General features: G+C 41.2%; 1 protein-coding gene across 5 annotated transcripts in view; it reads left to right on the top strand.

Annotated features, from left to right (window-relative positions):
• The window catches only part of LOC117396660 (protein SCAI), a 179,986-nt gene that overhangs the window by 47,043 nt on the left and 105,026 nt on the right, over positions 1 to 27,917 (top strand). For all 5 annotated transcript variants that reach the window (XM_059005198.1, XM_059005196.1, XM_059005199.1 and 2 more), the window contains 3 exons: positions 15,485 to 15,580; positions 26,840 to 26,926; positions 27,399 to 27,497. In XM_059005198.1, coding sequence (XP_058861181.1) covers positions 15,485 to 15,580; positions 26,840 to 26,926; positions 27,399 to 27,497 — 282 coding nt within the window. The remainder of the gene's footprint in view (positions 1 to 15,484; positions 15,581 to 26,839; positions 26,927 to 27,398; positions 27,498 to 27,917) is intronic.

The raw sequence follows: 27,917 nt of genomic DNA, 5'->3' as shown, positions 1-27,917 counted from the left end.
AATCGTTAATGTTATTTCCAAACCCAAGAAAAATTAAATCTAATACAAAACAATAGTTATTATCATCACTGACTCGGATTAAAAAAGAAAAAACGTTTTCTGTAGCCCCTTTCGTGTGTATAAACATAGCATGTTAACATTTCTTTTTTCATTTCTTTAATTCATTGATTAATAAAATGTACCGGTAGTTTTATTTTAAATGTGTGGTGCTTGCTTGTAACTTACAGTGCCGAGTGCAGCAACAGTCTCGTGTCCAAACCGTCAGCAGAGTATAGATATAGTATTTACATCCTAGCTATATGGCCTTCATTATACGATTTAAATACCGATTTAAAAAAAAATAAAATAAAATTTAAAAAAAATCAAACTGCTGTTGATGTTAGCTCGTACAGCTCTATGCAACCGGCACGGTAAAGCAACATTAAACATTGATGTTTTTTTAAGGAACCAAGATTTAAATTAACATTTGCAATTGAAACAAAACTGAAACTTTGTGCTTTTTTGGGGGGGAGTGGGGGGGGGAGTGGTTGTACTGTGTTCTTAAGAACATAAGAACGTTTACAAACGAGATGTGGCCATTCAGCCCATCTTGCTTGTTTGGTTGTTAGTAGCTTATTGATCCCAGAATCTCATCAAGCAGCTTCTTGAAGGATCCCAGGGTGCCTTCTATTTTCTGTTCTGAATGCCCCTTTATGTAATCTCCATTTGTGACCCCTGGTCCTTGTTTCTTCTCTCAGGTCAAAAAAGTCCCCTGGGTCGACATTGTCTATACCTTTTAGGATTTTGAATGTTTGAATCAGATCGCCGCGTAGTCTTCTTTGTTCAAGACTGAATAGATTCAATTCTTTTAGCCTGTCTGCACACGACATGCCTTTTAAACTCGGGATAATTCTGGTTGCTCTTCTTTGCACTCTTTCTAGAGCAACAATATCCTTTTTGTAACGAGGTGACCAGAACTGAACACAATATTCTAGGTGAGGTCTTACTAACGCATTGTAAAGTGTTTTTTTTTTTAATTTAGTCGTCGCCAATTATTTTTACCCCGGTTTTCACCCCAATTTAGCATGCCCAATTATTATCTGTATCCCCGGCTCACCGCTCGCAACCCCCCCGCCGACTCAGGAAACGGAGGCTGAAACACGCGTCCTCCGAAACGTGCTCCTTCCAAGCCGTCATTTTTCGCACTGCAGATCCACAGCAATGCCACCAGACCTATAGTGCCGGAGGACAACACAGATCTGGCGGCTCCGCTGCAGAGCCACAGGCGCCCTATCGGCCACAGGGGTCGCTGATGCGCGGTGAGCCGTGGATTCCCCTGCCAACCTAAGCCCTCCCTACCCGGGCAGCGCTCAGCCAATTGTGCGCCACCCCCTAGGAACTCTCGGTCATGGTCAGCTGTGACATAGCCTGGATTCGAACCAGCGATCTCCAGGCTATAGGGCGCATCCTGCGAGGAGCGCCTTTACTGGATGCGCCACTCGGGAGCCCGCATTGTAAAGTTTTAACATTACTTCCCTTGATTTAAATTCAACACTTCTCACAATATATCCGAGCATCTTGTTGGCCTTTTTTATAGCTTCCCCACATTGTCTAGATGAAGACATTTCTGAGTCAACATAAACTCCTAGGTCTTTTTCATAGATTCCTTCTTCAATTTCAGTATCTCCCTTATGATATTTATAATGCACATTTTTATTGCCTGCATGCAATACATTACACTTTTTTCTCTATTAAATGTCATTTGCCATGTGTCTGCCCAGATCTGAATGCTGTCTAGATCATTTTGAATGACCTTTGCTGCTGCAACAGTGTTTGCCACTCCTCCTATTTTTTTTTTAAGGTACAACCCCTGTGTCAAGAGACTGTTACATGATCTTAGTTAGCGGTTTTTAAATAACTTCTTTACATTTCTTCAACTAGATGCTCGGATATATTGTGAGAAGTGTTGAATTTGAAACTTTACAATGCATTGTCCTTTTACGATAGCGAACAAAAGGCTTTGGACCCAAACAGGGTTGTTATAGCAAGGGTGTACTGTATTTAGTATTTGACTTAAGAACATAAGAAAGTTTACAAACGAGAGGAGGCCATTCGGCCCATCTTGCTCGTTTTGCACATCTGTTATTTCATTTGTTATTTTTCACCTCTCATAGTGTTCAACATTTAATAGAGAGTATAAAGACGTTTGGATCAGAATCCAATATCAGTCGAACTGTAACTGTCTGAGTCTGCTTGATGCAATGAACAATGAATGCAGGATCAACAAAGTAAAGTGCTGCTTCAGATCTGACAAGCGAGTCAGAATCGGGATACCGATGCAGGTACAGGCCCAACTTGCAAGGTAAATGTTACATATAGTGATAAACGTTTTGTTTTTTTAGGGGGGGCGAACAGTGCATGATCGGTTTCATTCCCTATGCGAAGGATAGCAGTCTTTAAATCGCCCCCTTTGATTTTCCATAAGAGGAGGCGGGGACCTGCTGGCGATAGATGCCTTGGCAGTCAGTGGCCGAGGCAGCTGTTGTATGCCTTCCCACCTCTTGCCATGCTGTCGCTGTGTGTGTTATATGCCTTCCCTCCTCTTGCCATGCTGCCTCTGTGTGTGTTATATGCCTTCCCACCTCTTGACATGCTGTCGCTGTGTGTGTTATATGCCTTCCCTCCTCTTGCCATGCTGCCTCTGTGTGTGTTATATGCCTTCCCACCTCTTGACATGCTGTCGCTGTGTGTGTTATATGCCTTCCCTCCTCTTGCCATGCTGTCGCTGTGTGAGTTATATGCCTTCCCTCTTGCCATGCTGTCGCTGTGTGTGTTATATGCCTTCCCACCTCTTGCCATGCTGTCGCTGTGTGTGTGTGTGTGTGTTATATGCCTTCCCACCTCTTGCCATGCTGTCGCTGTGTGTGTTATATGCCTTCCCACCTCTTGCCATGCTGTCGCTGTGTGTGTGTGTGTGTGTGTTATATGCCTTCCCACCTCTTGCCATGCTGTCGCTGTGTGTGTTATATGCCTTCCCACCTCTTGCCATGCTGCCTCTGTGTGTGTGTGTGTGTGTGTGTGTGTGTGTTATATGCCTTCCCACCTCTTGCCATGCTGTCGCTGTGTGTGTTATATGCCTTCCCTCCTCTTGCCATGCTGCCGTTGTGTGAGTTATATGCCTTCCCACCTCTTGCCATGCTGTCGCTGTGTGAGTTATATGCCTTCCCTCCTCTTGCCATGCTGTCGCTGTGTGTGTGTGTGTGTGTTATATGCCTTCCCTTCTCTTGCCATGCTGCCGTTGTGTGAGTTATATGCCTTCCCACCTCTTGCCATGCTGTCGCTGTGTGAGTTATATGCCTTCCCACCTCTTGCCATGCTGTCGCTGTGTGAGTTATATGCCTTCCCTCCTCTTGCCATGCTGTCGCTGTGTGTGTGTGTGTGTGTGTTATATGCCTTCCCTCCTCTTGCCATGCTGCCGTTGTGTGAGTTATATGCCTTCCCTTCTCTTGCCATGCTGTCGCTGTGTGTGTGTGTGTGTGTGTTATATGCCTTCCCTTCTCTTGCCATGCTGTCGCTGTGTGTGTGTGTGTGTGTGTTATATGCCTTCCCTCCTCTTGCCATGCTGTCGCTGTGTGTGTGTGTGTTATATGCCTTCCCTCCTCTTGCCATGCTGCCGTTGTGTGAGTTATATGCCTTCCCACCTCTTGCCATGCTGTCGCTGTGTGAGTTATATGCCTTCCCTCCTCTTGCCATGCTGTCGCTGTGTGTGTGTGTGTTATATGCCTTCCCTCCTCTTGCCATGCTGTCGCTGTGTGTGTGTGTGTGTGTGTGTTATATGCCTTCCCTCCTCTTGCCATGCTGCCGTTGTGTGAGTTATATGCCTTCCCACCTCTTGCCATGCTGTCGCTGTGTGAGTTATATGCCTTCCCTCCTCTTGCCATGCTGTCGCTGTGTGTGTGTGTGTGTGTGTTATATGCCTTCCCTCCTCTTGCCATGCTGCCTCTGTGTGTGTGTGTGTGTGTTATATGACTTCCCTCCTCTTGCCATGCTGTCGCTGTGTGTGTGTGTGTGTGTGTTATATGCCTTCCCTCCTCTTGCCATGCTGCCTCTGTGTGTGTGTGTGTGTGTTATATGACTTCCCTCCTCTTGCCATGCTGTCGCTGTGTGTGTTATATGACTTCCCTCCTCTTGCCATGCTGTCGCTGTGTGTGTTATATGACTTCCCTCCTCTTGCCATGCTGTCGCTGTGTGTGTTATATGACTTCCCTCCTCTTGCCATGCTGTCGCTGTGTGTGTTATATGACTTCCCTCCTCTTGCCATGCTGTCGCTGTGTGTGTTATATGACTTCCCTCCTCTTGCCATGCTGTCGCTGTGTGTGTTATATGACTTCCCTCCTCTTGCCATGCTGCCTCTGTGTGTGTTATATGCCTTCCCTCTTGACATGCTGTCGCTGTGTGTGTTATATGCCTTCCCTCCTCTTGCCATGTTGCCACTGTGTGTGTTATATGACTTCCCTCCTCTTGCCATGCTGTCGCTGTGTGTGTTATATGACTTCCCTCCTCTTGACATGCTGTCGCTGTGTGTGTTATATGACTTCCCTCCTCTTGCCATGCTGTCGCTGTGTGTGTTATATGCCTTCCCTTCTCTTGCAATGCTGCCACTGTGTGTGTTATATGACTTCCCTCCTCTTGCCATGCTGTCGCTGTGTGTGTTATATGACTTCCCTCCTCTTGCCATGCTGTCGCTGTGTGTGTTATATGCCTTCCCTCCTCTTGCCATGTTGCCACTGTGTGTGTTATATGACTTCCCTCCTCTTGCCATGCTGTCGCTGTGTGTGTTATATGACTTCCCTCCTCTTGCCATGCTGTCGCTGTGTGTGTTATATGCCTTCCCTCCTCTTGCCATGCTGTTGCTGTGTGTGTTATATGCCTTCCCTCCTCTTGCCATGCTGTCGCTGTGTGTGTTATATGCCTTCCCTCCTCTTGCCATGCTGTCGCTGTGTGTGTTATATGCCTTCCCTCCTCTTGCCATGCTGTCGCTGTGTGTGTTATATGCCTTCCCTCCTCTTGCCATGCTGCCGCTGTGTCTGGAATAAATAAGGCAGGACCGGGCCAAGGCCTTCTTAGTAGCCCCTTATTGGTCCAGGAGACTGGTTTTCAGACCTGGTGCAGCTCCTGAATGGTCAGCCGTGGAGACTACCTAAGTGCTGCAACCTGTTCAGTCAGGCACGGGGGACTTTATGGCATCCTGACCCATCGAGCCTGCAGCTCTGGATCTGTCCAGTAGGGTTATTGACACCCTGCAAAATGCCGGAGCAGCGCCCAGGTGTTCCAGTACGAGTACAAGTCAGGGGCGTAGCTAGGAATGGAAATTTGGGTGGGCCTCAACTTCGGGTGGATGGGCAAGTACCAAAGGTCTGATGTCACAGGCAATAGTTTACATTACAAACATGATTTAAATGAATTAAAACTCTGAATACATCAGATATCTCCCCGGGGTTTGAGAAGAGCAAAGTAGCCAAGACTGAAAATGTATGGTGCCGAGTGAAGCAAGGCGAACATTTTTTGCAGTTTATAACAGTAGTTGCACGTATACACTACAAATACAAAGCACATATGCATACAACCTACAGAAACAAATACACTGTGCACTGTCATGGAGTGACCCTAAGATCTGTCTTCCCTTGTACAAGTGTGAGCACCTTTTTTGAGTGAAAGGTATATGCAGCCGAGATGTCTACCTCTTTGATAGAAACAGTTTAATTTATTTGAAGTCTTCCCACTAATGATGGGAATGTGAATGTAGAGATGGGAGCCCAGCTAACAAGATTTCAGTTTTTGCAGGTATCAAGTAAAGGCCCTGGTTGCCCACACCTCTGATGTAAAACGCTGGATGCACAGGCCTGTTGTGGTGTTCGCAGAACCAGTCAGAGCTGAGCCTGGCGCAGAGTCTGAATCCTGTTGGGAACGTGCCTATTAATTAGACATGAATTGGATGATTTAAACTAACCTGTATTGATTGAAGTAATATGATATGCGCTTTGTCAATAATTATAGTAATACTGTATATGTTCCTTTCAAAAAGATCTGTATACTCAGTAGAAAACAGTGGATAGCTGTTGTGTGCAGTCTTTGAAAGCACCTGCTGGAAGGAGTCAAACTGGGCAGGCTCTTATCAGAGGCCTTGTTAACATATTCCAGTTTTATGAGAAAGTAGCCAGTTTCTTTCGTTACTGTACTTTCATTACTTCATGTCTCAAATTAGTCAACACTAAAAAATTGGCAAAAGGCTAGGATGTCTTAATCTGCTTCAACTGGATTTTGTATGAACAGAGAAAGGGGTCAGACTTAAGTAAAATAATATTACCATTGCTAGGAGCAACTATTATACTGAAGTAACTGAATTAGAAATACATGTTGTAAAATAATTTCAATTAAACTGTTATACAAATAACTACTACTGTTGAAAGAACATATTAGTTAAAAACGAAAGAAGTTTAGTACTAACTGACACTCAGAATATTGTAATAATTGTACTGTGTTTTAAAGAATATAAAACCAGCATAAATAATATTGTAGCAAATTATGAACAGGTTAGAATGATTTGAACTAAGAAAACTGAACAAGTGTTAATGTTAGAAAAAAAAGCTTGTCTATGTGCCTTTGTCATTAGTGCACATACACTCTTGGAAGCTGGTCAGGCTATTGCGCGTGGAAGCCTTTAACCTTGAAAGAAGCAGGCATCTGGGGGAACTAAACACGGAGGCTAGGTATTGTAAATTAGAATAAACAAAAGGGTAACTCTTTTTAGACTGAACAATATTTGAAACTAAAAAGACCTGTTTGATATTATTTGATTGTGTTGTTACTAAGCATAGAGGTTTAAATAAAAAAACGTATTCTGATCTAATAATAGTGACAAAACTCTGAAGAGAAATAATATGTTTTAAGTATTTTGCAAGCAGAGCGGTGCTAGATATGAAGGTTCTTTTTGGCAGCCAAAGTGAGATTTACTTGTAATCCGCAGTTTTGAATCCAAGGTCTTTCTATGACTAGAAAGCCTGGCTGTCGAAGCGAGAATTCCACGAATTAGGGGAGTTGTGTCCAGTATCAGTTCTTATCTAATAAGTAGCGACTTTCTTTGGGAGAAAACTGACTTAATGAGGTGAATTTGGAGGAGTGCTTATAATGGTATTTCATATTAATCAAAACAATAGTCTTGGCAAGAAAACAGGGTCTCCTGAATCCTGCTTGAGCAGGCAACTTTTAAAAACAGGGAGGTCAGGCATAGTCAGAGAATTGCACAGTTAAATAAGGTTATTATACTTGACATGTTCATTATAGTTTAAAATTTAAATGAAAATAATTGAACTGACCACTGTATGCTTATTCAAAGGCAGTCTGTGTCCCATACTTTAACACACATTTGTATATGAAGTCAAACTGGCCCATTGACAACACACTGAAAAGGTAACATATATTTCTGATCCAGCTTAATATAATCAAATAGAGCTGGTGTTACATATTAAAAACATCTCTCATATATACACATATACTTGTATTATATTATAGCAAGTATTCTGTGAACTTTGGTCCACCTGACTTATTTGAAAAGGAGGAGTTGGAAAAGGAGAGTGATGAAATCGTGTTCCAGTATTTTTTGGCAAGAAGTGATATCCAATCAGTTTTGAAAAAGGAGTTGACCAGATCCTTCTAGAATGTATCATTAACTTAAAGATAAGAAATGTCAAGGCCGAGTGATGATTAGATTTACTTGGGACTTCTGATGTATTCAAAGGAGGGAAAATCATATATAAGCCCATGCAACAGTCTCTTGACACAGGGGTTGTACCGACAGACTGGAAAATTGCAAACGTAATACCGATCCACAAAAAGGGAGACAAAACCAAACCAGGTAACTACAGACCAATAAGCCTGACTTCTATTATATGTAAACTTATAGAAACTATAATACAATCCAAAATGGAAAATTACCTATATGGTAACAATATCCTGGGAAACAGTCAGCATGGTTTTAGGAAAGGGAGATCGTGTCTAACTAACATGCTTGATTTTTTTGAGGATGCAACATCGACAATGGATAATTGCAAAGCATACGACATGGTTTATTTAGATTTCCAGAAAGCTTTGACAAAGTCCCGCATAAAAGATTAATTCTCAAACTGAACGCAGTAGGGATTCAAGGAAATGCATGTACATGGATTAGGGAGTGGTTAACATGTAGAAAACAGAAAGTACTGATTAGAGGAGAAACCTCAAAATGGAGCGAGTTAACCAGTAGAGTACCACAGGGATCAGTATTAGGTCCTCTGCTATTCCTAATCTACATTAATGATTTAGATTCTGGTATAGTAAGCAAAGTTATTAAATTTGCAGACAACACAAAAATAGGAGGAGTGGCAAACACTGTTGCAGCAGCAAAGGTCATTCAAAATGATCTAGACAGCATTCAGAACTGGGCAGACGCATGGCAAATTACATTTTTATAGAGAAAAGTGTAAAGTACTGCACGCAGAAAATAAAAATGTGCATTATAAATATCATATGGGAGATACTGAAATTGAAGAAGGAATCTATGAAAAAGACCTAGGAGTTTATGTTGACTCAGAAATGTCTTCATCTAGACAATGTGGGGAAGCTATAAAAAAGGCCAACAAGATGCTCAGATATATTGTGAGAAGTGTTGAATTTAAATCAAAGGAAGTAATGTTAAAACTTTACAATGCATTAGTAAGACCTCACCTAGAATATTGTGTTCAGTTCTGGTCACTTTGTTGCAAAAAGGATATTGCTGCTCTAGAAAGAGTGCAAAGAAGAGCAACCAGAATTATCCCGGGTTTAAAAGGCATGTCGTATGCAGACAGGCTAAAAGAATTGAATCTATTCAGTCTTGAACAAAGAAGACTACGCAGTGATCTGATTCAAGCATTCAAAATACTAAAAGGTATAGACAGTGTCGACCCAGGGGACTTTATTGACCTGAAAAAAGAAACAAGGACCAGGGGTCACAAATGGAGATTAGATAAAGGGGCATTCAGAACAGAAAATAGGAGGCACTTTTTTACATAGAGAATTGTGAGGGTCTGGAACCAAGTCCCCAGTAATGTTGTTGAAGCTGACACCTTGGGATCCTTCAAGAAGCTGCGTGATGAGATTCTGGGATCAATAAGCTACTAACAACCAAACGAGCAAGATGGGCCGAATGGCCTCCTCTCATTTGGAAACTTTCTTATGTGTGTTTCCCGTCACACTTGACCTGATCAGTGACATCATCAATGAGATCACTAAGCACATGACAAATTCTCCCCGAAGACTGGCCGTACGGTCACTGGGAAATCATAGTTCTTGTGATTTGGTAACATGTTCAGTAACTGCATTTGCATTCCCACAATGTTTGCTGTCAATGTGTGCTTTAATGAACAACAGAATTCCTTCTACTCAGAAATGTGTAATTTCATGTTGAGGTATGTAGTGATGAGTATTAGATTTTTGGAAAGGAGTACCTGAAAACAAATTGGACATGCAATATGTCAAACCCTACATGTATGTTAAACTTTTCATTGCAGTTAGTACTGCATGGTATACTGTTGATATGTGTGCTGTGGTACACAAAGCAGTGTTTTATATGCCTTGTAAGCACAACATCCACTCATTACAATCCACATCTTGTTTATGTACTTCATTGAGTACCGTTACATTTTCACAATGGCGAACTGCAGAAATCTGCAATTGTACCTAAACATTTTAATGTCACAATTGGCTTCCAGCATAACAGTATGTTAGCAAGCATTCATAGTCAACTGTAAACTCTGAAAGATGAATGGTTAATCACAGTGCAAACATGCACATACTGCAGAAAATAGTGACTCCTTTTGCAACGCGATTATTATTATTATTATTATTATTATTATTATTATTACTTTTTTATTTAGCAGACGCCTTTATACAAGGCGACTTACAGAGACTAGGGTGTGTGAATTATGCATCAGCTGCAGAGTCACTTACAATTACGTCTCAACCGAAAGACGGAGCACAAGGAGGTTAAGTGACTTGCTCAGAGTCACACAATGAGTCAGTGGCTGAGGTGGGATTTGAACCGGGGAACTCCAGGTTACAAGCCGTTTTCTTTGACCACTGGACCACACAGCCTCCTAATACAATGCAGTTAATACAAGAAAGCCAATGTTGCAGATTTCAGGTACAGAAAACATTTTGTATGAATATTGCTGATAGCATTTGGAGAAATATAATTTGTCTAACATTATTATTATTATTATTATTTATTTCTTAGCAGACGCCCTTATCCAGGGCGACTTACAATCGTAAGCAAAAACATTTCAAGCGTTACAATACAAGTAATACAATAAGAGCAAGAAATACAATAACTTTTGTTCAAGTAAAGTACAAGTTTGACAAACCACAATTCAATAATACAGCAGGTAATAGTGATAGTTACATCAGGATATGATTAAATAGTGATAGTTACATCAGGATGTGATTAAATACAAAGTACTACAGGTTAAAAACTTGGCAGATTACAGTATTCTGAAGTACAGGATTAAATGCAGTAAAATAGGGGCTGATAAGAGCAAAATAAAGCACATTTACATAAAGGGTGATAGTGTCCCAGGATACAAACAGAGGAGTTCTACAGGTGCTCTTTGAAGAGGTGAGTCTTAAGGAGGCGCCGGAATGTGGTCAGGGACTGGGCAGTCCTGACATCTGTAGGAAGGTCATTCCACCACTGCGGAGCAAGGGTGGAGAAGGAGCGGGCTTTGGAGGCAGGGGAGCGTAGCGGTGGTAGAGCTAGTCTTCTAGTGCAGGCGGAGCGGAGAGGTCGAGTGGGGGTGTAGGGAGAGATGAGGGTCTGGAGGTAGCTGGGTGCAGACTGGTCAAGGCATCTGTAGGCTAGTACAAGAGTCTTGAACTGGATGCGAGCGGTGATCGGGAGCCAGTGGAGCGAGCGGAGTAGTGGAGTAGCGTGGGCGAAGCGAGGCAGAGAGAACACCAGGCGGGCAGCAGAGTTCTGGATGAGCTGGAGCGGACGGGTGGCGGACGCAGGGAGGCCAGCCAGGAGGGAGTTGCAGTAGTCTAGGCGGGAGAGTACCAGGGCCTGGACCAGGAGCTGGGTAGCATAGTTGGTGAGGAAGGGTCGGATTCTTCGGATGTTGCTCAGGAAGAATCGGCAAGTGCGTGCCAGAGTGGAGATGTGCTGGGAATAAGAGAGGCAGGGGTCCAGGGTGACTCCAAGGTTCTTAGCTGAGGAAGAGGGAGAGAGTGTGGTAGATTCCAGAGGAACAGAGATGGAGAGATCAGAGGAGGGGGAGGAGGAGGGAAAGAAAAGGAGGTCAGATTTAGAGAGGTTGAGTTTGAGGTGATGCGAGTGCATCCAGGAGGAAATAGCAGACAGACAGGTAGAGATACGGGAGGAGATGGTGGAGTCAGAGGTGGGGAAGGAGAGGAAAATCTGAGCATCATCAGCATAGAAATGGTATGAGAAACCATAGGATGCGATGAGGGGGCCCAGGGAGCGGGTGTAGAGAGAGAACAGGAGAGGACCCAAGACTGACCCTTGGGGGACTCCAGTTAAGAGAGGGTGAGGTGTGGAGGTTGCTCCACGCCAGGTTACCTGGTAAGTGTGGTTGGAGAGGTAGGAAGAGAACCAGGCCAGAGCAGTGCCAGAGATCCCCAGGTCAGCAAGAGATGATAGTAGAATAGAGTGATCAACAGTGTCAAAGGCAGCAGAGAGGTCGAGGAGAATTAGGACAGAGGAGAGAGAGGCAGCTCGGGCACATTTAAGTGAGTTGGTGACAGACAGGAGGGCGGTTTCAGTAGAGTGAGCAGAGCGGAAGCCAGATTGGAGAGGGTCAAGCAGAGAGTGGTTGGACAGGAAAGCAGAGAGCTGGCAGTGTACAGTCCGCTCGAGGGTTTTGGAGAGGAAGGGTAGGAGGGAGACAGGACGGTAGCTCTGGAGGGAGGTGGGGTCGAGGGTAGGTTTTTTGAGGAGGGGAGTGATAGAGGCTTTTTTGAAGGCAGAGGGGAAGATACCAGAAAGTAGAGAGGTGTTGAGGAGGGAGGAGATGAAGGGGAGTAGAGCAGGAGCAGCAGCTTGAAAGAGGTGAGTGGGGAGGGGGTCCAAGGCACACGTGGTGGGTTTGTGACCTTGGAGCAGGGAGGAGAGGTCAGAGTCTGAGAGGGGCAAGAAGGTGGAGAAGGAGGGTGAGTTAGTAGGGGTTGCAGTGGGTGTAGGAGTTGGAGCGGGAGGGGGTGCGGGGGAGGGAGAGGTGTTAAAGAGTTTGCGGATATCTGAAGTTTTAGAAGCGAAGAAGGAGGCAAAGTCATCAGGGGGGATAGAGGAGGGAGGAGGAGGGGGGGAGGGTTTAGGAGGGAGGAGAAGGTAGAGAATAGTTTACGTGGGTTGTTAGTGGAGGCTTGGATTACAGATTGGAAATAAGCACATTTAGCAGAGGAGAGAGTAGAGGAGAAGGAGGAGAGGAGAGTGCGGTAAAGGTCTAGGGCAGCAGGGAGTTTGGTTCTCTTCCATTTCTTTTCAGCAGATCGCAGTGTGATTCTTGCCGAGCGGAGCGCAGAGGAGAGCCAGGGATGGGGAGGGGAGGGGCGAGCAGGACGGGAGGTGAGGGGACAGAGGGAGTCGAGGGAGGAGGTGAGTGAGGAGAAGAGGGTGGAGGTAGCAGAGTCTACGGAGAGTTGTGAGAAGGAGTCGATAGGAGGGAGGTGAGAGAGAGCAGTGGAGGCAAGGACAGAGGGGGAGAGAGAGCGGAGGTTACGGCGAGAGGTGACAGTGGGGGTAGGAGGAGCAGGGAGAGGGGGGAGAGACAGAGAAAAAGAGATGAAATAGTGATCAGAGAGGTCCAGGGGGGTGACAGAGAGGGTGGAGGGGCAGCAGGCCCTGGAGAAGGTGAGGTCCAGTTGACGGACAGCTTTGTGGGTAGGAGGGGACGGAGAGAGACAGAAGTCGAAGGAGTGCAGGAGAGGGAGGAATCCAGCAGAGTGGCTGGGGTTGGAGAGATGGATGTTGAAGTCACCCAACAGGACAGTCGGGGTGACTGTCCTGTTGGAACATTAGTTCCAGTAATACATGGAAGGTTCTTATAATTCTATAGCACTACTGTATTCTGAGTTTATTGGTTTTACTTAGACATTGGTGAAATAATTAGCTTGACAGCAAACATTGTGCTAATGCTAATGCAGTTACTGAACATATTACCAATCACAAGGACTATGATTTCCCAGTGTTATGTCTTTCTGGCCAGTCTTCTGGGATCATTTCTCATGTGCTTAGTGATGTAATTGCGTGGCTACCTTAACTTGCAATTTCCTAACCTTTTGGACTTTTGCAACCAAACCTTAACGTTACTTTAACTTAGTTTTTGCCATTGAATATTAAATATGTACTGCAGACTCAGCTCATAGTGGAAAATGAAATGCCTCTTGCAAACACTATTGTTAACCTCCAGGATGCAATGACCTCAGCCTATGGCTTAGGCAATCATTTTCCACTATAGCCCTCCTCTCCAGTCCATATTTAATATATATATATATATATATATATATATATATATATATATATATATATATATATATATATATATATATACAGTACTGTGCAAAAGTTTTAGGCAGGTGTGAAAAAATGCTGTAAAGTAAGAATGCTTTCAAAAATAGACATTTTAATAGTTTATATTTATCTAACAAAATGCAAAGTGAGTGAACAGAAGAAAAATCTACATCAAATCAATATTTGGTGTGACCACCCTTTGCCTTCAAAACAGCATCAATTCTTCTAGGTACACTTGCACACAGTTTTTGAAGGAACTCGGCAGGTAGGTTGGCCCAAACATCTTGGAGAACTAACCACAGTTCTTCTGTGGATTTAGGCAGCCTCAGTTGCTTCTCTCTCTTCATGTAATCCCAGGCAGACTCGAGATCAGGGCTCTGTGGGGGCCATACCATCACTTCCAGGACTCCTTGTTCTTCTTTATGTTGAAGATAGTTCTTAATGACTTTCGCTGTATGTTTGGGGTCATTGTCATGCTGCAGAATAAATTTGGGGCCAATCAGATGCCTCCCTGATGGTATTGCATGATGGATAAGTATCTGCCTGTACTTCTCAGCATTGAGGAGACCATTAATTCTGACCAAATCCCCAACTCCATTTGCAGAAATGCAGCCCCAAACTTGCAAGGAACCTCCACCATGCTTCACTGTTGCCTGCAGACACTCATTCGTGTACCGCTGTCCAGCCCTTCGGTGAACAAACTGCCTTCTGCTACAGCCAAATATTTCAAATTTTGACTCATCAGTCCAGAGCACCTGCTGCTATTTTTCTGCACCCCAGTTCCTGTGTTTTCATGCATAGTTGAGTCGCTTGGCCTTGTTTCCATGTCGGAGGTATGGCTTTTTGATCTTCCATGAAGGCCACTTCTGACCAGACTTCTCCGGACAGTAGATGGGTGTACCAGGGTCCCACTGTTTTCTGCCAATTCTGAGCTGATGACACTGCTGGACATCTTCCGATTGCGAAGGGAAGTAAGCATGATGTGTCTTTCATCTGCTGCAGTAAGTTTCCTTGGCCGATCACTGCGTCTACGGTCCTCAATGTTGCCCGTTTCTTTGTGCTTCTTCAAAAGAGCTTGGACAGCACATCTGGAAACCCCCGTCTGCCTTGAAATTTCTGCCTGGGAGAGACCTTGCTGATGCAGTATAACTACCTTGTGTCTTGTTGCTGTGCTCAGTCTTGCCATGGTGTATGACTTTTGACAGTAAACGGTCTTCAGCAACCTCACCTTGTTAGCTGAGTTTGGCTGTTCCTCACCCAGTTTTATTCCTCCTACACAGCTGTTTCTGTTTCAGTTAATGATTGTGTTTCAACCTACATATTGAATTGATGATCATTAGCACCTGTTTGGTATAATTGTTTAATCATACACCTGACTATATGCCTACAAACTCCCTGACTTTGTGCAAGTGTACCTAGAAGAATTGATGCTATTTTGAAGGCAAAGGGTGGTCACACCAAATATGGATTTGATTTAGATTTTTCTTCTGTTCACTCACTTTGCATTTTGTTAATTGATTAAATATAATCTATTAACATGTCTATTTTTGAAAGCATTCTTACTTTACAGCATTTTTTTCACACCTGCCTAAAACTTTTGCACAGTACTGTGTGTGTGTGTGTATAATATATATATATATATATATATATATATAATATCATATATATATATATATATATATATATATATACACACACAGTGTATATATGTGTGTGTATATATGTGTGTGTGTGTATATATATATATATATATATATATATATATATATATATATATATATATATATATATATATATATATATATATAATGTGTGTGTGTGTGTATATTTTAGCTCAAAGAGCCAGTATATATAAATTTATTTTTTTCAACAATGACCAAGCTGATTAAACTTTCTGTTTCACAGAGATTTACCTCAATACGGACACAAGCAGTGGCAGTCCTACTTTGGACGTACCTTCGATGTTTACACCAAACTTTGGAAGTTTCAACAGCAGCACAGGTAAAGGCAGAGCTCTTGTATGCAATTCAGGGGTGGAAAAAGTTCAAATGTGTGTTTCTAAAGGCAGTGCTTTAACCCTTTGCGGTCCATTTATTCAACGCATCTCAGGCGTGTCAGGTCCAATTTATTTTCACATGCACAGTTTATTTTAGACGCGCTGTTTAAAAGTATTTTTTTTTCACAGTAAAACAAGTTTAAAAGGCACTGCATATCAACAGAACACTCAGTACTGCATCTCCAGCCCCGCCCCACCCCTTGTTCGCTGTATTTTTCACATACCTCTTCATAGTCGTGCATACCGATTTAATCATCTCCTGATCACTTGTTTTATCACCAAACTCCTCAATAATGCGATTCAAGCCATTACACCGTGTAACAAATTTTTAGTTATTTTTGGTTCCTGGGTAGTAAGTGTTATTTCCTAATTGCTTATGCCTCAAAAGTATAGAAAATGGCTATTATTCCCCACAAACTTTGCTTTTGTGACCAGGACAGTGATATTTTGAAATTTACCTATTTCCAATGAGAAAACGGGCGAATTTGTGTCTTTTCGTTTACATAAAGTCAGAAAAAAACAACATATGAATCCAAATTAACATGTATTTATACTAAAGTAATACAAAAATGACTACAAAAGATTTAGAAGTGAGTAGTTTTTCGAGATTTACGATTATATTGTAAATCACTTTCACGAATCAGCCCCCAAATGTAGTCTCCCATCATGTTCTCGTTATACTGTCCTTGGTAGCGGCGTTCAAAGTCCAGTATATCCTGGTGGAAGCGCTCGCCTTGCTCCTCCGAGTACGCTTCCATGTTCTCCTTGAATTTATCAAGATGAGCATCAAGGATATGGACTTTGAGGGACATCCTACAGCCCATTGTGCCGTAGTTCTTCACCAGAGTCTCAACCAGCTCCACATAGTTTTCGGCCTTGTGATTGCCCAGGAAGCCCCGAACCACTGCGACAAAGCTGTTCCAAGCCGCTTTCTCCTTACTAGTGAGCTTCTTGGGGAATTCATTGCACTCCAGGATCTTCTTTATCTGTGGTCCAACAAAGACACCGGCTTTGACCTTTGCCTCAGACAGCTTAGGGAAGAAGTCTTGAAGGTACTTGAAGGCTGCCGACTCTTTATCTAGAGCTCTGACAAATTGTTTCATAAGGCCCAATTTGATGTGCAGTGGTGGCACTTCCGGGGGTTCCAGCCGTACTCATCATACTTCAAGGCGTCCAGCAAGGTCTTGATGCTGTTGTAATCCTGTTTGAGGTGCACCGAGTGAGCCAGGGGAAGAGACGGGTACTTGTTACCATTATGGAGCAGCACGGCTTTGAGGCTCCTGGATGAGCTGTCAATGAAGGACAGTATAACGAGAACATGATGGGAGACTACATTTGGGGGCTGATTCGTGAAAGCGATTTACAGTACAATCGTAAATCTCGAAAAACTACTCACTTCTAAATCTTTTGTAGTCATTTTTGTATTACTTTAGTATAAATACATGTTAATTTGGATTCATATGTTGTTTTTTTCTGACTTTATGTGAACGAAAAGACACACATTCGCCCGTTTTCTCATTGGAAATAGGTAAATTTCAAAATATCACTGTCCTGGTCACAAAAGCAAAGTTTGTGGGGAATAATAGCCATTTTCTATACTTTTGAGGCATAAGCAATCAGGAAATAACACTTACTACCCAGGAACAAAAATTGTGTTACATAGTGTTATTTTATTACTATACATCTCAAAAAGCTCTGCAAATGTCTGTGATATTCTTTGAGCGCTGGATGCAGAAGCATCTGTCTTGTTTGTTTATGTCCGTGTTATCTCTGTGGTGCCGGGGCTATGTGTATGGCTCAGATCTGGAGAAAAAACAACTAGAGAGTGTTTTACGTCTTTTTGATGATGTCGGACAGGAAAGGGAAAATTGTAATGTCGGACCTGATCCGACAGGACCACAAAGGGTTAATGTGTTATTGCTTATATTTTTCATGCTTCATCCTTCATGTGTAAAAATGACATACATCTCAAAGATCTTTATATTTTTATGGTTACCCCAGGCAGACAGACGGTACAGAGGGACACGTTACATTTTGACAAGTTAATTACGAACCACTGAGTGTTCATATTTGCTCTGCCAACTGCTGGGAAATTTCCTTCTGAGAAACTGTAATGTTAATGTGAAGTTCATTGGGCAGTGTTTAATCAGAAGCTTTAGCACTGTAATTGGAGGCAGTGTGGTCTAGAGATTAGTGATTAGTCAGTGTGGGTGGTTGTGGGGATTCACTGAACACACGGGGGTCAATGCCACACAAGCGCCCAATATTTATTTAATGCACAAGGGTACACCCTTGTGCTGTGGAAGGTAATACCAACAATAGGTCAGTTTACATTGTGATTTATTTCACGTGAATCGACAATACACATGAAACTTGGGGGTGTGAAAGTGTCCCAAAAAACGGTCTCAGTATTTTACTGTGAAAGTCTCCATTTCATAGATTCTAGGAAAAGCTTGTGAAATCAACACCCACTTACACATGTAAACACATGTTTCTCGTGAAAATGTTAATTAGCTCGTTCAAGTCCTTTCCTAAAGCTGCTATAAAAGTCACATGGGAATACGTAAGTTCCCATGGTCCAGATGGCAGCAGGGAAATTAATGTTTTGTTTGCAGTATTTACTTTATCAGATTGATGTTGCAATAACCCCACTTTTTTCGCAGTCTTCCCTAGAACTTTGCAAAATGCTAATCCTACACGGATCTAAATGGGTTTATAAAGTATCATACACATTGTATTTACCAAGTTTCTGTTTAAAACTATTTACTATAAATGTTTGATAAACTGCATCGTGGACTTGTGAATTCAGGTGGTTACAGCTACTGTACAGTACTTCAGAATACACTTGCAAATAGCTTTCCAAACAACTGTCAAAATGACTTTATAGTAAAGTACTATGTTTAAGTGTGTATAGCTATACTCCCATGCAATGTCTCCTAGTTACTTACGTCAGCAAAACCTGTGTTCATCCTCCATGTTAATATCCATAAGGGAAGAGGATATGGTGAGGCAGTTTGATACAATGCACAACACGAACATTGATTAACCCACTCTCAAAATAAAATGTGGGGTGGAATTTTCGCAACTTATTTCTTGGGAATCAATAATACTACTCAATATTCCAATTCTTTATTAAGCAGAAGCAGTCATACAGGTACAGCGCAAATGAGGATGCTATATTTGTTATAAAGAGATACAAAACAAGCTAATGAAACAAAACTGTGATACAAAATAAAAGTACACCGTCGGCTTACAAAAATAAAGATAGCCATGCATCTCTAATAGCAGGACCCTCTTCATATCTCTAATAGCAGGACACTCGTCATATCTCTAATAGCAGGACACTCTTCATATCTCTAATAGCAGGACCCTCGTCATATCTCTAATAGCAGGACCCTCGTCATATCTCTAATAGCAGGACCCTCGTCATATCTCTAATAGCAGGACCCTCGTCATATCTCTAATAGCAGGACCCTCGTCATATCTCTAATAGCAGGACACTCTTCATATCTCTAATAGCAGGACCCTCTTGATATCGCTGTTGTGCAATTCTTGCTGGAGGCTGAGGTAGCTGTTCCTCTGCTTACCTGAGCACCTTACCTTACGGTCCTGGCACAGATTGTGCAGGATACAACAGGCTGTAATAATTTGAGCAACAAGCCTGTGGTTCAGTAGTATCCGCCCCCTTCCTTGCAATAGTCCAAACGCCTGTTCAACCACCACTCGGATTTGGCCCAGTTTATTATTAATAACGATCTAACACCCCTCCGATTTATATTTATATTTATATTTATATATATATATTTATATATATATTTATATATATATATACACACACACACACACACAGAGATGATGTGTGAAAAGCAGTGTGGATGACAACACTTAAACATAGTATTAAAAAAGCAGGCACTATCCATCAGAAAATCAGGTCTTTAATAACCATTTACACCAAACATGATGACATGTGGATTCTTTCTCGTGAAACTTTTCTCTGCTCATGTAAACAGTATTTTGGGGACTTTCACGAGAATGTAAGTGGGGCCGTCAGCATGGCTAATTTAAATCTGACCCCCCTCTCCTTCATTTGCATAGCATTCAGGGAAAAGTAGGCGTTCCAAAGGGAAATGAGAGGCTTCACATGCAAACACAAAAAGGCACCATGTCCACGTTTTTCAAGAGAAACAGATGTCTCACGAAAAATAAACACTCATTTAACGTGGTCTCTTGATAATTTTCGGTTGCTGCTACCGTTCTTGGTAAGCACACACTGGTGCTGCAAAATAATTGGCAAAAACAAAAGGAGAAAGCAAAAGAGAAAATAAACACTGGTAAACAGAAAAAGTCCCGTAGTGTCCACTGTTCATTGAGGCTTGAGTTTCCACGACTCTCGTCTATTCCCTCGCTATCACTTCACCAGCTAAACTAAGTAACGTCCCATTAGGGGTACGTGATAAGGCACTGTGACAAGCAGGCTGTAGTGGTGACGTCAGACCCGGAAGAAACACACAGTGCTGCGAAGTGAAATGTGAATTGCGTTTAATAATGAATAAAATAAAAAGGTTTTAAACATAAACAGCACACGGCACCTGCAGCCAAAATAAATAGACAAACAAAACAGACTAACACTTAAAAGCACAGTGGACTAACAGACAAACAAACAAACACGGTGAGTCAAAGCAAGTAATTATTCTTTTAGTTTCTTTTACTCTCCTTCTCTCTCCCGTTCTCTACTCACCGAACACCCAACCCCGAGTGAGTAAAACATGCATCTATATATACAATTGTGCTGGGATTCAATTACCAATTAATTATTCACTTGAATCCCAGCATGTGAACTAATCTGAGAACCTGTGCTCACTTAAGTACTTTTAAATGCACATGAAGTGAAGTGCAATCCCCGTTTCTAAATACAATTAGACATTTTAAACACTCGTGCTCATTACCCACTTTATATCCCGTGTACCAACTACAATACACCAACATCAACACACGCAACATACAACATAAAACACAAAAATACACACAGGGGTGGGGCACATTGCCACAGGCACTAATGTTGTTGCGGCAGTCTTCCTCAGCCTGGCTTGCTTGCCCCTTTCTCTCGCTCCAGACACTGGCATTCTTTTGTTTTTAATCCAGGTTTCCGAACAGAGCTCCCACTGTAGTTTCTCTTAAATGGGCAAGAGCGAAGGAATAGCAGAATGTCATTTTTCTTGGTCGACCGTCCCCCCAAGACCCGCCTCCCGACCACTCGGAGAGAAAGCCACGCTACACCCCCCTCACCCAACCTCTCTGTGTCATTGCCATGATTGGCAGGTGGGTCCTACGAGGCTTCCGTTCGCCCCCCCCCCCCCCCCCACCCCCCCTGCAGGATGGCTCACACATATGTCCGATAGCCAGCACAGGTCTCTCCTGTTAGTCAGTAATCTTCTTATTATTATGGCCAATTCAAACGATTCTTCCCTCTGTCAGCTGTCTGTCCCAAAATGACCATATTTGTATTTGTTCCTACAGCAGAAATATTAAAAATATATAATGTAAAAGAAACCAATACACAAATGACCTCAGCAAAAAAAATAGCACATATTCTACTGTATGGTTGTAGTGAAAAAATTAAGCTGACAAATGTTTTTTGATTCAAAAACACTATCTACAAGAAAGGTATACCTCCAATACAATCATATAAGCACAAGATTCAAACTGACTGTGGACAATTGTTGACTCCCCTTCAACCCGACCTGGTTCCTGTCCAATAATTGAGGTAGTCTCTCTCATCACACACAGCGAGCCTGCCACATACTTCCTCTGTGGGAAAGGGGGCGGTGCTTTCTGACCTTATGGTTGCCCATGTGCTACATTCAGCAGGGCGCATCCATTTTGTCTTTTAATGCACCTTCCCCCATCTCACACTATCTCTGCTAGTCTCCTGCATTTTGGCGTTTAGCTCAGACACCCATCTGTGACTTTGAGTCGTGTTAGGCTATGCAAAACTGCATGTAGCTGGTTTTGCTGATGGGAAATGAAATAACTTGAAACTTATGCAATACTGTATAGAAACTTAATATAAAAGCATATTAAAGCAACTGAATTAGTAAGCACATTAAAACAAATACAATGATTAAAAACAACTTAACTATAAGACACATACACACAATCCAAAACTTACAATTAATAACATAATTAATACCGCATGCAGAAAGCCATTACTACACACTACTGCAGTTTTGTTTGTCATGTAACGTGATGGGGTAATGGGTTCCTTTGCACCCGAGAGATTTCTTTTAATGTAATATGTTACTAATTAGACATTTTTACAGCTAATTCAGCATTTTTAAATGAACGTTTTTTTGGTGTTCAGTTGTGCATGATGGTGGGTCGCTGTAGCTTTAAGAAGCCCTCCTGAACAGGTAGGAGACAGGCTGGTCAAAAATGATTTAATGATCTAGTGAGCCTCATTCAAGTGAGTTTCACTTTAATGGAACTACCATAGGGCATATTTGCAGAAATTAATTTGTCCATTTACCACATTCTTATTTATCCTGTTCTTATTTATCTTATAATCCTGTTTTCGTACAAAAAGTTAAAAAGGTCTTCTATCTTATATGGATACAAAGTGTGTGGCACATTTCCAAACAGTTCCAACACTAGAACCGTTCAAGATCAGGTACTGTAAGCACGTTTCTGGGAATGGGTATTAAAGGAACTAATGCAGCTTTCTTGCTGTTTAGAGTCACTTTTATATGTCATTTTGTTTGTCATCACATCCTGTAAATTGTGAAACGAATTTACTAATACAGTAACACAGTGATTTCAAAATGTGCTCCTTTTTTCTGAAAGTAATTGTAAAAGTTTAAAGGTAGGGTGGGTGAGGAGAGCGTGATTGTGTTCGTCCCCTATGGGAATGATTGCGTCTGCTGCAGCAGTTTTGAAATCGATGTAAAATTTATCTCCGTAATCATCAATCATCAATAGGGCAGCAGTGTGGAGTAGTGGTTAGGGCTCTGGACTCAGTGTGGAGTAGTGGTTAGGGCTCTGGACTCAGTGTGGAGTAGTGGTTAGGGCTCTGGACTCTTGACTGGAGGGTCGTGGGTTCAATCCCCGGTGGGGACACTGCTGCTGTACCCTTGAGCAAGGTACTTTACCTAGATTGCTCCAGTAAAAACCCAACTGTATAAAAGGGTAATTGTATGTAAAAATAATGTGTAAAAAATAATGTGATATTTTGTAACAATTGTAAGTCGCCCTGGATAAGGGTGTCTGCTAAGAAATACATAATATTTAATATAACTTTTTTGTCAACTACACGTCTGTCTTAAAATATTTAGGTATGTTTGAGTAGCTTTACGTTTACAAAGCTCTAAAATCACAACATATCGCAAGAGACAATGAAACCTTATTAATCGCAATAATAATTTCTGAAAATATTATATAAAGCTCACAAAATATAATTCTTAGGATTGTACAATTCACCGAGATTACATTCGGCACAAAAAAGCCCATCCTTTTGTAAGTGGATTTTATTGTATAACAGTGTGTTTTTAAGACAAGCGGCAATGGCATTTCCAGACTTGCCGCAGTGCACTGTTTCGTTTGCGGGATACTTACTAAAATAAATAAATAAATAACACCAACACCATTATACTACACACACAAACAGCATTACAATAAACTAAACATAGATTTGAATCTCTCTGAATCTTAGGTTTCACATTATTCTGACTGTCACAACATTTAAAAAAATAATTTAAATATTTTGGGCTGGTATTTTAAAAATGAAACCAAATTCCAAACTCTCAAAAACTATATCATTGGTTAGTACAGTGTGTCCGGACGACACACCTCTTTGAATTCTTACCATATCAGGTGTGGTTTCGTAAGATTTTTGGGTTGGATTAAGTGACGCGCTTCCGGTTTTTCGAAGTTCCCTCCCTCCGAGACAATCACAATAAGAAGTTCTGCTGTTGTGTGTGTTGAGGCGCCAAACAGTAATAAGGGGAAACAGCATTCGTTTTGTGCAAAATTTGAAGTATCATTATTAACAAATGGGGTGATGCATGAGATTTATAGATTTGCCAGAAGTAGTAACGAGACAGAACGATATGTAACTCTTGCAGTTTATAACATCACTTTACTGTATTCTTTATTTTGCTCTTACTTGAATGTGATCTTATCATACTTATAATAACATAAAAAAAAGTTTACAAACGAGAGGAGGCCATTCAGCCCTTCTTGTTCGTTTGGTTGTTAGTAGCTTATTGATCCCAGAATCTCGTCAACATCTCAAAAAACATTCAGAATCCTATCTTGCTCTTATTGTATCACTTGTATTGTAACACTTAAAATGTATTTGCTTACGATTGTAAGTCGCCCTGGATAAGGGCGTCTGCTAAGAAATAAATAATAATAATAATAATAATAATAATAATAATAATAAAAGGTATAGACAATGTCGACCCAGGGGACTTTTTTGACCTGAAAAAAGAAACAAGGAACAGGGGTCACAAATGGAGATTAGATAGAGGGGCATTCAGAACAGAAAATAGGAGGCACTTTTTTACACAGAGAATTGTGAGGGTCTGGAACCAACTCCCCAGTAATGTTGTTGAAGCAGACACCCTGGGATCCTTCAAGAAGCTGCTTGAATGAGATTCTGGTATCAATAAGCTACTAACAACCAAACGAGCAAGATGGGCTGAATGGCCTCCTCTCGTTTGGAAACTTTCTTATGTTATGTATGCTTTGCAATTATCCATTGTCAATGTTGCATCCTCAAAAAAGTCAAGCCAGGTTACTTAGACATGATCTCCTTTTCCTAAAACCATGCTGACTGTCTCTCAGGATATTGTTACCATATAGGTAATTTTCCATTTTGGATCTTATTATAGTTTCCATAAGTTTACATATAATAGAAGTCAGGCTTATTGGTCTGTAGTTACCTGGTTTGGTTTTGTCTCCCTTTTTGTGGATCAGTATTACGTTTGCAATTTTCCAGTCTGTCGGTACAACCCCTGTGTCAAGAGACTGTTGCATGATCTTGGTTAGCGGTTTGTAGATAACTTCTTTCATTTCTTTGAGTACTATTGGGAGGCTCTCATCCAGCCCAGGGGATTTGTTTATTTTAAGAGTTCCTAGTCCATTTAACACTTCTGCCTCTGTTATGCTAAAGTTATTTTAAACTGGATAGGAACAGGTCGACATGTGGGGCATGTTGTCTGAGTCCTCCTTTGTAAAAACCTGTGAAAAGTAATCATGTAATATATTTGCTATTTTTTTTTCTTCATCTATGATTTTGCCATTTGTGTCTCTTAGACATTTAACCTCCTCTCTGAATGTTCTCTTGCTGTTATAATATTGGAAAAACATTTTGGAATTGGTTTTAGCCTCCTTAGCAATATTGATTTCTATCTCTCTCTTGGCCTTTCTAACTTCCTTTTTGACTTGTGTTTGCAGTTCCAAGTACTCTTTCTGTGTACTTTTGTTTTTGGTCCCTTTAAACGCTCTGTAAAGTGCCTCTTTTCGCTGAATATTTTTTTTAATTGATCTATTAAACCATTGTGGCCATTTTGTTTTAGATTTAGATTTGTCTACTTTTGGGATGTAATTGTTTTGCACCTCTAGTACTACATTTTTAAAAAACAGCCATCCTTTTTCTGTGGATGTTCTCTATTTTACTCCAATCTACTTCTGTTAATCTGTTTCATACCTTCATAGTTTTCTTTTCTAAAATTGTAAACCTTAGCTTTAGTCATTACTTTTGGGTTTTTAAAAAAATACTTCAAATGAGACCATGTTGCGGTCTGAGTTTGCCAATGGCTCTCTGACCTCTGTTTTAGTTATTCTGTCTTCGTTATTTGAAAAGACTAAATCAAGGCATGCCTCCCCTCTAGTCGGTGCCTTGACAAATTGCGTTAGGAAGCAGTCATTTGTCATTTCCACCATTTCAATTTCGTCCGTCGTGCTCCCTCACCGGGTTCTCCCATTTTATACGGGGGAAGTTGAAATCTCCCATTAGTATGGCTTCTCCTTTGCTACACGCATTTCTAATGTCATTGTATAACAGATTATTTTGCTTGCCGTCTGAATTTGGCGGTCTATAGCATGCTCCTATTATTATGCCCTTTCAATTTTTGTCCATTATTCTGACCCATATTGATTCGGCATTGTTTTTTTGTCCAGATTTAAAACCTGGGCTTCAAGACTATTTCTTATGTATAGCGCTACCCCCTCCGCCTCTTCTGTCCTGCCTGTCCTACATTTTTGTGAAGAATTTTTGACAAATAATAAGATGGGAGTTATGTTTTGGAGTACCTTTAGCACAATAAAAGCAAACCATGCAGTGTCATTGTGAAATAAATCAAACCGTTGTTTCTAAACTTAGAGTAGCGGAATGGTACAGGATCTCCAGGTACAGACGACGAAACCAAACCAGGTAACTACAGACCAATAAGCCTGACTTCTATTATATGTAAACTTATGGAAACTATAATAAGATCCAAAATGGAAAATTACCTATATGGTAACAATATCCTGAGAGACAGTCAGCATGGTTTTAGGAAAAGGAGATCATGTCTAAGTAATCTGGCTTGACTTTTTTGAGGATGCAACATTGACAATGGATAATTGCAAAGCTGCATAACATAAGAAAGTTTACAAACGAGAGGAGGCCATTCAGCCCATCTTGCTCGTTTGGTTGTTAGTAGCTTATTGATACCAGAATCTCATTCAAGCAGCTTCTTGAAGGATCCCAGGGTGTCTGCTTCAACAACATTACTGGGGAGTTGGTTCCAGACCCTCACAATTCTCTGTGAGTTACTACTGCTTCCTAACGCAATTTGTCAAGGCACCGACTAGAGGGGAGGCATGCCTTGATTTAGTCTTTTCAAATAATGAAGACAGAATCAAAATGTGGTTATTTTAATTCAGTGTTGCATTTATCAGTTGATTGTGACTATCCGAAAATTACAAAGTCTCAGTGCACCATCTCCAATAGTGTTTCACAGGAAACTATCTGTGATTATATGAAGCATGTCTGCATTGTTACATCACTTTAATCATTCAGTACCCTTTGAGTCATGGGAAGGGAAAGGTAAGACAAGCATTTAAAAAAAGACAAGTCCCCTCTGGTGGTGATAAGCAATTGTAAATGAAACAACCCTGGTAAAGACCCATAACAGCTAACAGAACTCTTTATTTCCAAACAGACAAGTGCTGGATCACCGATATGGCCTGAAGAGGTGGCAGATCGGAGAAATTGCTTCCAAGATTGGACAGCTGTACTACCACTACTAGTGAGTTATTCTGGGTGAAGCTGTACTAACGTTTTAATGAAGTCTGAATGAAGCATGAACAGCACCTAGAAATATATCAGCAGCCTACATTTGTGTTATAAAACTGTAATTAAGCATTGTAAAAAACAGTGCACTAATATGTAATAAGACACTGTCCATAAACAGAAGTTTGATTTGCTAAACCTATATTACTTTATTAATTGACACTGTAGAATAAGGAACCGTTAACAAGTACATATACATTATTAAAGGGGTTGACTATTATTAAAAAAAGTTTACAGTTTATAGTCTTTCAAAAGTGAGTGTACTGTTTGTGGTTTTTGGGGATGTGACATTTGTTGCCTGTTGTACCCTAACACACTGCTTATATACTAGACGTCTTGGTAGCCCTGAATAGATCATATTTAACATTACAAAATTCACATTTGTATTATTTCTGTTTTTGTTTTCCTATTTCCTACTTTTGTTGTAGCCTACGCACTTCTGAAACCAGCTATTTGAATGAAGCCTTTTCTTTCTATTCTGCAATAAGACAAAGATCCTATTACTCACAAGTCAATAAAGAAGATAGGTATGACTGTTTACAGCTGTTCATTGTTAACTGCAATTTCTATGGTTCTGGTTTTGGTGGTTTGTTGTGAATCAGTTCTAATATAGTAAAGGGGCACCATATATATTGTGCTAGCCATGAGTAGAGCATCTTCACCTTTTCATATTTGTGTTTCAGAACCACATATGACATCTTTACATGAACAGTTTTCTTTCAATGATTTTTTTTGTATTGATTAAACATTACTGAAAAGTAATCATTTATTTTAGTACAGAATCAATGCATTGCCTTGTGCAGCTTTACAATTGAATTAAACAAAATATTTGAAGATGTTCCAGAAAGTTGAAATGCCACTGATGACTTGGCGCATCCTCTCTTGACCTTGATCTCTGTGAGGCCTGGTCTTAGATGCAGTGAGGACTGAATATTGCCTATGCCCAG

Source organism: Acipenser ruthenus, chromosome 31 (assembly GCF_902713425.1).
Source record: "Acipenser ruthenus chromosome 31, fAciRut3.2 maternal haplotype, whole genome shotgun sequence".
NCBI classification, from domain to species: Eukaryota; Metazoa; Chordata; class Actinopteri; order Acipenseriformes; family Acipenseridae; genus Acipenser; species Acipenser ruthenus.
The sequence above is the reverse complement of the archived record's forward strand: the minus strand, read 5'-3'. Positions and strand labels throughout refer to the sequence as shown.